This window comes from Ipomoea nil, unplaced genomic scaffold (genome assembly GCF_001879475.1).
Source record: "Ipomoea nil cultivar Tokyo-kokei standard unplaced genomic scaffold, Asagao_1.1 scaffold1576, whole genome shotgun sequence".
NCBI lineage: Eukaryota > Viridiplantae > Streptophyta > Magnoliopsida > Solanales > Convolvulaceae > Ipomoea > Ipomoea nil.
Genome location: NW_017618004.1, coordinates 2,016,235 through 2,027,585, shown reverse-complemented (window position 1 = coordinate 2,027,585; position 11,351 = coordinate 2,016,235). Strand labels below are relative to the sequence as shown.

Sequence of the window (11,351 nt, the reverse complement as noted above, 5' to 3'; positions counted from 1 at the left end):
TTATCTTTATGGTAGAAGTAACGAAACAGTCGACAGGCATCAAGATGCTGTGTATAGCTTTTACCCTTTTGGGACAAAATTTTGCCTAATACAGTATTTAGGAAGTAGTATCCTTTTTGTCAAGTATTATACAGTAGGAAACAAATTATGGTATTGTTATTAATAAATGTCATTGGAGAAGTATTTTTTTTTTTTTTTAATAAAGGAGAAAAGAAACATATATGATCTTAATAGTAATTTCTCATCCATGGGATGATTCTGTTAGATAATAAATTGACTAACATAAACTGTAGTAATGAGGAACCTGTCTTCGTATAGCGGAAGCTTCAGGATCATCCGAATATCCCTTGCCATAGTTGTTGTTATTGTCGTGGGATGGTAAACCTGCAGATAAACATTAGTGTTTTGTCTACCACTTCTCTCCTGAATAACTGATGGTGTGTGTATTCTGAACACGGGAGCTGTGGGAGGACTGTTTTGCTTAGAAGCCTACATGCCATCAACGTAGACAAACATTCATCTAAGGCTTAACAAATTAAGTCACTAATTGACTCAATCTCCTAGTTGCACTACAGCCACCCAATAATACAATATATTATACGAGTAATATATTATATTTAGGGAAAATACTTACAGATTCATTCTTCTTTCTCTTATTAAGCTCCACGTAGAGAAAGGGAGATCTCCATCCCCAAATCAATTTTAATCCTAAATAAATAAATATTTGACTATAGTTTTTTTTTTTAAATAGCTTTTTTAGTTGGATTTTGGTGCATAGCCCTTAGAGAAGCAGTAGAGAAGTACCAGAGAAGCATCAGTAATGAGAAATTATCATTAGAATCCCATTTTTAATAGTCAACTAACATAATTTTTAACAAAGAACTAAATTGTGTAAAACCATCAAAGTCGATGACTAAATTGAGCATAAAAAGTCATTTATGACTAAATTAAGTAAAACCACTATAGTCGATGACTATATTGGTATTAACTCAAAAAAAATCACACTAGGGAAACAAGGGAGACACTCCTCGGAAATACCGGAAACAAGGGATAATTTGATATTCAGGTTCGTTTACTAACGAGAAATTGTTCTCTATTTTCTGTTTTTTAATTTTTTTAGTTTTCATTCTCTGCTTTTCATTCTCTATTTTCTGTTTAGAAAACTTGTTTACTAACACATATTTTATCATTTTTTTTAAAGATTAGTGTTATAAAATTAACACAAGTTTAATTTTGAGTTATTTCTAGATCTTATATTTAAAATATTTGTACATATGTTTGGTTTAAATGAAATATTTTTTTTTTTTTTTTTTTACTTTTAAGTCTAATATATGTAATATTTTTACATTTGATAACATAATAACTAAATATATATCCGAACCAATAACCTACTAAGTTCACCTAAAGTTTAGTTTAGATAATATTAATATTTTTGAGCTAATATTTAAAATATTTTAATATATTCATTTGAATGACATGTATATAAATATGTGAGATAACATAACTAAATATATCTGAACTAATATAATCCATCTATTGACAGGGCGTTTGGTTGGAGGGATTTTAAATTCCCTTCCCACTTAATTCCCACCTAATTCCAAAGGCCATTAAATTCCGTAGTTTGGTTGGAGGGAATTACAATTCCCCCTTTTTCATGGAATTAAAATCCCATGTCCCTCCCTGTTATTTTAATTCCTGGGAAAAAAAGATTGTGATGAGTCAAAATTATCCCTTCCTTTTTTAACCTAAAATTAATGTCTAACAACAATAATGGACATTTTTGACTTTATACTACTTATTCCCTTTCAATTCCCATGTATACCAAACATTGGAATTGAAATTCCCAGTAATTCTATTCCTGTTAACCAAACACTGAAATTTAAATTCACACTTTATTCCCAGTAATTCAACTCCCATGGAATTACAATTCCTTTCCCACATAATTCCCCCCTTCCAACCAAACGCCGTGTGAGTTGAATCAAAATCTAAAACATTGTATAGAGTTCAATTCTTAATTTTGATAATGTGAATAATATCTAACTTTAAAGTGTAAGCAAATAAGTTATGTTTAAATAAGTAAAGTAAGTAGAACAAATATAAGATGGTGATAAGTAAAAGAAGATGATAATGAATTTAATGATAATAATGTGGTTATAGTGGCATATAACCAAATAGATGATAGATGGTTTTATTTTTCATTTAGAAAACAATTTTTAAGAGCGTTTCAGTTTTCTAAAAAATTGGAAAATTATTATCAGTTTTCAAAAATGGAAATGGGCTAGTAAACATGTTTTCTGTTTTATGTTCTCCAATTATCTAGTTTTTCAAAAAATTGAAGAAAATTTCCATTTAGTAAACAAGCTCGGAAACGTTCTCAAAAATTCTATTTTTACTAGGAGTCATCAACTAACTTAGAATAGACAAACTAACTAGTCCGGACCACACCTGCTTAGCGAGGAGGATCTCATGAATATTCTTTTCACTTTGTAGGATGTTGAAATGCTAGGTGGTTGGCTAACGTGCTAGGTGGATGATAAAGTGCTTTATGGGTGACCCTTGGTCTTAGTGCTAAATATTGCGCTTATGGTTGTACTTTTTTTCCTTAGATAAGTTTCTTTTACTGTTTTTTTTCTTTATTTTAAGGTTTTTAACGAGAGCCCCTATACTCAGCTTTGACTTGTGGGTCGGTGGGGGGGGGGGGGGGGGTGAGGAGGGGCTCACCATGGGCTGCTCGGTTTAACAGATGCGTCCAAAAGGATCGCTAACCGAACGGTGATGCCCATCCAAAAGATGCCTTGACAATTAGTAACCGGTCGGAAGAAGACTTGATTTTTAGAAGGAGAGAAATGGTTAGAAAATATTTTTGATATTTTCCTAAGATATCGACTTTGCGAAATCTCAAGAAAGTGGGGGACTAGATGATGAATTGTATAACGGGCATGGGTCACATGGCCCTGCCCAATAAAGTAACTATATCAAGAAAATCCAAGAAGCAATAAGCAACTTGGGCATATTGATAGTATAATAAGGATTGTGCTTATTATTCATAATGTAATAAGGATTGTACTTAGTAATAAGGATTAGGACTTATTATTTCTAATGTAACAATGACTCTCAATATGAGACAATCTAGGATTCTTATTCCTAATAGAACTTTAGGCCCAAAATATGTGTAATAGACTCCATACATATGGAGAAAGAAAAGTAAAATTTTCATTATTTAAAAGCAATTCTCAATAATAGAAAATATTTATTCTCTCCAAATTCTCTATATTTTTTTTTCGTATAATCATTATTTTAACAGTGATGTTGGTTAGTCGTTGACTGCCCAGAAGTCATAAAACTAACAATTTGTATTCTTTTATATTATATTTCATACTTTTGAAAATTTTAGTTAAAAATGTGAAATTAGTATTAGCATTTTCATTTCTTTGGACAGGCGCAATAGCAATGTCCTCCCAACATAGATAACTCAATTAATTCATGAGTGATAAATTGTGGATAACGATATATGATGGAGTATGGGCAATCATGTAGTATGAGAGTTACATTTAATATAGTAGGCTCCTTGTAAACACCCTCCCACCCAATAAACTACTAACTAACCGTGGTTTATTCATTCACTGAGAGTTACATTTAATATAGTAGGCTCCTTGTAAACACCCTCCCACTCAATAAACTGCCAACTCACCGTGGTTTTTTCCTTCACTGTTTTGTTGAACTGGGGTGTGGGGTTAGAGAATTTTGCCATTTATAGGCTGTTTAGTTGGATATAGTTGTAATTCAATTACAACATAGAATTGTAGAATTTGAAATCTTGGACCATCATAGAATTGTAATTCGAAGTAGTGGGGAAAGGGAACAAAAACTACTAAAAATGACCCTTTTACCCTTGATAATGATTATTATTATTACACAAGCACATTTTAATTGTTATATTACTTTTTCAGTCTAATTCTCAATAATTCTATTCCTCATTACCAAATAATGTAATTTAAATTCTTACTTTATTTTCATATTATTATTTCACCACCAAATTACAATTCTAACCAAACACTTTGTTAATGGGCAGGTCCGGGACAGCAATGCGGCAAATCCGGCAATGCCTCACATAGTGTCATTTCCGTAATATATTCTATAATCGAGGCTAAATTTCAACGCGAACTCTACATCTACATCTACCTCTACATAGCCTTGCACCACTCTGCGAGTCGCAGTCTCAGCCCCTCCACCGGTATTGGAACCCCTGTCCCGTCTTCTTTCCACACCCACAGCTAAAATGCAGCTTTTCCCGCCGCCGGCAGCCGCGGCCGCGGTGTTCCTCTCTCTGGCGCTGTTGCTCCTGCCGTCGGCCACGGAGGCTTACAACATTACCGCCATTCTGGCCAAGTACAAGGAGTTCTCTACCTTCAACCACTACTTATCACTCACCCACCTCGCCGCCGACATCAACAGCCGCGACACAATCACTGTCTGCGCCGTCGATGACGCCGCCATGGCAGATCTGCTCGCCAAGCACCACTCAATCTACACCATTAAGAATGTCCTCTCCCTCCATGTGCTCCTGGACTACTACGGCGCGAAGAAGCTCCACCAGCTCACCAATGGCACTGCGCTCGCCGCCACTATGTTCCAAGCCACTGGCTCCGCTCCCGGCGCCGCCGGATTCGTCAATATCACAGATCTGAAAGGCGGAAAGGTCGGATTCGGCCCTCAGGGCGACGGAGGAGCACTCCCCGCAACTTTCGTCAAGGCCGTTGAGGAGATTCCTTACAACATTTCCATCATTCATATCAGTAGTGTGCTGCCGTCGGCGGCGGCTGAAGCGCCGGCTCCCGAGCCGAGCAAGGCGAACATCACTAAGCTAATGTCGGCTCACGGCTGCAAATTGTTCGCCGATACGCTCTTGGGCTCCCCTGCTGAGAAGACATTTGAGGACAACATTGACGGCGGATTAACGATCTTCTGCCCCGGTGACGGCGCAATGAAGAGTTTCATGCCTAAATTCAAAAATTTAACCAAGGACCAGAAGGAATCTCTGTTAGAGTATCACGGCGTCCCCGTGTACCAACCGCTCAACTCACTTAGGTCAAATAATGGCGATATGAACACCCTGGCCACCGACGGAGCCGACAATTTCCAGATCACGGTTCAAAACGACGGCCAGGATGTGACGCTGAAGACGAAGATCGACAAGGCGACGGTCACCGGCACCTTATCGGATCAGCAACCGCTCGTCATTTTAACGGTGGATAAGGTCTTAATGCCGAAGGAGCTCTTCAAGCCAGCCGCCGTCCCAACGCCTGCTCCGGCACCGGCGCCGGAAGCAGACGACGCAGATTCTCCCGAGCCTGCTGGTAAGAAGCACAAGTCACATAAATCCAAGGCGGCGGACTCTCCGGCCGATTCTCCGGACGGAGATGTCGCTGATCAGAAAGCGGATGATAACGGCGCAGTTGGTTTCACCGGTGGAAGATTTATTACCCTGGGGTTGAGTCTGTGGTTTGCATTTTTACTGCTGTAATTTTTTTTCTTTACTCTTTTTTTTTTTTTCTTTTTAATTACTGAGTATCTATTTAGAGAGTTCAAATATTCAAAAAATGCAAAATAAGTGTGGCCTATACGGCAAAATTGTAATCTTAGGATAGGTAGCTTGTCTTCATGCTTTTTGTGTGTTGCTTTTGCTTTTTTCTACTGTTTTTTTTTTCTTTCTTTTTTAAATTTTGTGTATTAAATATTTATTTGATTTGACTTTTGTAATTGTAAAAGGGGTTTGTTGGTTTGTGATTCACATGAAGCAGTTCATATGCATTGCTACTAGCCATTTCTATTGGTAAACAACTTACATTGAAGTTTCAAATTCAAAAAAATTTAAATTTTATAAGCATTTTCATGTAAAATAATAATCTATACTATATATAAAAAAAATTCTGAAATTTTAACTTCCCGCCTAATTCTTAAAAAATCTCTTTTCCTATAAAATATATTGATTTCTATTTTCCCATTCGTACAATAATTCTGCGTTAAAATTCTATTCTAATATTATAAAATTGTGTAATACAATCTATACTATCTATACTATATATAAAAACAAAATCCTGAAATTTTAACTTCCCGCCCAATTCCTAAAAAATCTCTCTTCCTATAAAATATATTGATTTCTACTTTCTCATTCGTACAATAATTCTGCGTTAAAATTTTATTCTAATATTATAAAATAGTGTAATACAATCTATCTATACTATATATAAAAACAAAATCCTGAAATTTTAACTTCCCGCCCAACTCCTAAAAAATCTCTCTTCCTATAAAATATATTGATTTCTACTTTCCCATTCGTACAATAATTCTGCGTTAAAATTCTATTCTTCCAAAGGCTGAACCCCAACCCTAAGGGCCCCCACACCCCGGTTAAAATTCTATTCTAATATTATAAAATAGTGTAATACAATCTATACTATACATAAAAATAAAATCCTGAAATTTTAACTTCCCGCCCAATTCCTAAAAAATCTCTCTTCTTATAAAATATATTGATTTCTACTTTCCCATTCGTACAAAAAAATTTTACGTTAAAATTCTATTCTAATATTATAAAATAGTGTAATACAATCTATACTATATATAAAAACAAAATCCTGAAATTTTAACTTTCCGCCCAATTCCTAAAAAATCTCTCTTCCTAATAAAATATATTGATTTCTACAATAATTCTGGGTTAAAATTTTATTGTAATATTATAAAATTGTGTAATACTATTCATATTCTAATCTATATCTATTTTATATATCAGTGTTGCAAAAATTGTGTAGCTGGCCGCGGCGAGGAAGGCCGGAATCGGCCTCCTCAGCGGCCGCCTCGCCGGCTGAACCGGCCTTTAATTTTTTTATTATTATTTTTAAGTTGTAAAGTGTCAAAAGTTCGGCACAGCATAACTTTTGACTCCGTTGTCCGTTTTGGACAAATATTTTTTTGAAATCACGTTTTTTTTTTTAGATCTATCCACCGCAAACTGCCGTAGGCGGTTTGGCCCACCAATTTCTAAAAAAAAAAAAAAAAAAACTTTATTAAAGAGTTTCTAAGAAAAAACTATGAGAACCTTATGTTTTATTAATGAATTTTTAAAATTTTTAATTAAACAATTGTCCCGTGCATTATTTAATAATCTTTCTTTATAATTGGTCAAATTATTTAATTATGGTAAATTTGGGAATAATTAATGATGGTAATAGAAATCTTAGAAGAATATAGAATTGAACAATATTTAATTATTGTTATATTATTATATTGACTCACGGAATACAAGAGTTAATGCCATTTTTGGTCCTAGACTTATTGGGGCATTGACACTTTTCATCCTCCATAATAAAAATTGCCACTTAGTAGCCACTGTTATTGATCGTTGGACAGTTTTGATCCTCTGTCAATGACGCCGTTTGTTCACCGTGAATTAGAAGGGTTTTTCTGTCTTTTTATGTTCTAATCCTTGTATTTCTCCATCCATTGGTCACTGCTACATCCATTTCTTCAAATTGAGGTTATCCGCTTCAGTCCTTTCTAACATTAAGAAACCATCTTCACCCAACTAACAATCACGAATTTTACATTTGACATCAATCTCAAGATGATGGAAACAAGTGCAGTTGGAATAGAAAGGGCGTTAGTCCATGCCTGTGGAAATTTTGTCGAGCATACAACATAACAAGCAAAGTCAGGAATATCACCCAACCCCTCCCTTAACCTTTCTGCATCAACTATAATAGGTATGCCCCTACTCTTTGCCTCCTGCACTACAATCAAAGCAGTCTCATGCAGCATTCCATCTAAGTAGACAATATTTACTCCAAGCGCTGAAGACAATTTTGATTTGGGTATGTAGACCCTCAGATATCATGGGTGGATATCCTGGAGTGAAAATGCACGTGCGAATTTTTTTTTTTTTTTTTTGGTTGTCAACAATGGCATATGTGAATGGTGAGTTTCCTCCTTTGGACACCACCATAAAAGATGTATCAACACCATCCCTTTCAAGCTCATCAAGTATTCTTTCGCCATGCGAGTCATCAGCAACCTTAGATATGATCTTTGGATTAAGACCAAGACGAATTTTATCATCCGGGTTTTATCAAAGCATTGCCAGTGTTACCACCTCCTTGAACCTCAAAGCTGGTGCTCCGAATTTTATCATCCGGGTTGGGGAATGAAGCTACAGCAGCCAGGAAGTCAACACCGGCCATTCCAACACCTCAGACAATGCGATTTTTGGGGAGCGGCGGATTCCACATTTTCAGCTTGAAACTTCAATGAATTTCAGGTATAATAACAGAGTTTTTTGAGGTTGTGCACCAAGTAGTTGTGGTAAGAGAGAGAGAGAGATGGGAAGGATATTTGTGGTCAATATGGAAGGGAGGACTTACAGGTGCAAATTCTACATCACGCCATCTACAACTACAACTGCTATTTACCATAGGAGGGTTCGCCGATCTGCTGCCCTCTTTGCTTCGCCGGAACCAAAAATCACCGGTGAAGGCCCCAACCTCGCCGGATCTGTTGCTGCACCGCCAGATCTGCCTTACTGGTCCGTCGCCGGAAGGAGTTACTGCCTCGTATACTCGCCGCCGTACCCACAACTCGCCGGAGAAGAACCTCGTTGCTACTCACTACCGACGGTTACTACTTAGCCGCCAAGTCTCGCCATCTCGCCTCACAGGAGTCACAGCAGCGCTGGTCTAAACAAGATTAGAAGAATAAGACATAAAAAGACAGAAAAGCCCTTCTAATTCACGGTCAACAAACGGCTTCATTGACGGAGGATCAAAACTGTCCAACGACCAATAACAGTGTCTACTAAGTGACAATTTTTATTATGGAGGATGAAAAGTGTCAATGCCTCAATAAGTCTAGGACCAAAAATGGCATTAACTCCGGAATACAATACAAGAATATTTAATTATGGTTATATTATTATTGTGCCTCACGACCATTATATACTAACAGTACTTGAAAAGAAACTAATAATAATAATAATATAATAATACTAATAATAATATAAGTGGTAATAATAATATCTAAAAGTAATTAAGTGTTAATAATAATAGTAAGAATATTAACGTAAGAGTTGTAACATAGAATAAATTGTAATAATTAATAACTATAGTCTAGGATTAAATTTGGAATTGTCAGGAAAGATAAACGACCTCTGGTGAAATTAACTCTTAAATAATTATATATCGATTTAAATATTCTTAATATATTACAACAATTCCATTCCGTGCATCGCACGGGTGAAAATACTAGTAAGAGAATAAAAGGAAAATAAACACACTTAAACATAACCAAATAATGTAATTAGCATTTTTAATCAGATGCCTTCAAGTTTTCGCTGATGTGATGATTTATATCAATGTCATGTGTGTAAAATTATTCTTCATCTCCATAAGTTTCTTTCCTTCCTCGAAGTTGTTGTCGATTCTTCTTCATTATTGGCAATTTGAAAAAAAAAATTAAAAAAAAAAAATAAAAGGGAGGATTCTTTGTTTATAATGTAGAGATGAAGAGTTCTTATGAAAAAAGAAAAAAAAAAAAAAAGGAAGATTATATCATATTTTTCTCTCATCATAAAATTGTTTTTTTTTGTTGCATTTTTTTTTAAAAAAAAATCATGGTAATGCCATGTAAGATGACAACTAATCAATTATCTATTTTATCTTGAAGATAATTGGCTAAAAATATTAATTGCATTTTGTCAAATTTAGGTGTGCTTATGGACATTTTTCAAGTTCAATGACTTAATTGCTATTTTATTAAAGTAGTATTTTTTTTTTTAAAGCAATTATATTCCTAATAAAATGTAGTGTCACTTTCTAGTTATAGTAATATTGATCTCACTATGATAAATTTTATGGGTTTTAAGTATTTCACACACTTATAAGTTAGGAAAAAGTGTCAAATAAACTATTGAATTTATTATTTTTGTGTAATTGTGTCATTGAACTTAAAACATGTGTAATTGAACCATCAAACAAGAAAAATATATGCAATTGAGATTTTTTTTCAATTTTCTCAAAAGAATATAATCACATTGCTTATATAGAATGCAACTAAGAATTGTCATTTCCTCTCCCATGCTAGTTTGGAGGAAAAAATTGAAATATTACTTGTTCCTATAAATTACCATTGTATGTTGTTAATATGATATTTTCCTTTAAGGACTAGGCATCATGAAGTTTGTCATATCAACATTTCAAGGTACAACTATTCTACTCTTCTTTACAATACGTTTTAAAATCATAATACTTTCAATAAGTCATAGCAAATAATACCACTAAACACAGTAGTTTGAACAATTAGTAAGTGAACTATTAATACAACTATAAGGTCAGATGTTTAGTTCTTATTAAACTTTGCACAAACATTTAAAATTTAATTGTTTTGATATAATTGACATTTAGTATTTTCCAATAAACCTATTAATATTAGCAACAAAAAAAAAAAGTGAATTTTTTAAAATGTCACATACGAAAAATAAATTAAAATAGCGTATTATTTTATAATTGAGAAAATTGTCAAATAGGCTACTAAACTTTATCCTAAAAGTCAATTCAGCCCCTAAACTTTAAAGAAGTGCAATTAGATCATCAAACATGTCAAATTGGGTCAATGAATCCCAAAAACCGATAAAATGACCTATTATTTCAAGTCATTTCAATTTCGGCGACCAGCGAAAAATTCCAGCGATCGGCGACGGCAAAAAATTAAAGTCGTCGCCGGTCATCACCTTCTATCGTAGAGTTGGTCGCCTTCACCAATAAAAGGTGACCGGAGACAGCTTTGTCGTCGCCGGAATTGAAATGTCCTGTAATAACAGGTCATTTACCGATTTTTGAGCTTCATTGACCCAATTTAACATGTTTGAGGGTTTAATTGCACTTGTTTAAAATTTAGGAGCCTAATTAAATTTTGAGGTAAAGTTTAAGGGTCTATTTGACTATTTTCTCTTTATAATTTGAATAGTTTGATTACGCATGTAACACTAGTGGCAATTTTTTAATAGAAAATATTTTTACTAGTGGTTAATAATTTTATTAATTGGGTTTATAGTGAATTTACCAATGGGTTGTGGTCAAAAAGTTATCTCATAGTTATAGGATGGTGAAATAAAGCTGTATTTTTCTGAAACTGGAAATGGGAAGTTTTGGCTTTATAGTTTTGACTTTGTGTCAGTAGATATTGAGCAGATGCCTAAACAGGAAAAATATGGGTGGAAAAGGCTGGAGCTTAGCATGTGACATTTTTTATTTTTCTACTTTGGAAATGCTTCCTTGATTTATTCCCACCTATTTATGCTTTAC

General features: G+C 34.4%; 1 protein-coding gene across 1 annotated transcript; it reads left to right on the top strand.

The window, feature by feature from the left end:
• Window positions 1-4,186: 4,186 nt before the first annotated feature.
• Window positions 4,187-5,822, top strand: LOC109190625 (fasciclin-like arabinogalactan protein 1). The gene has a single exon (XM_019341157.1). The coding sequence runs from the start codon at window positions 4,280-4,282 to the stop codon at window positions 5,522-5,524; it is 1,245 nt and encodes a 414-aa protein (XP_019196702.1). The 5' UTR covers window positions 4,187-4,279; the 3' UTR covers window positions 5,525-5,822.
• Window positions 5,823-11,351: the final 5,529 nt, after the last annotated feature.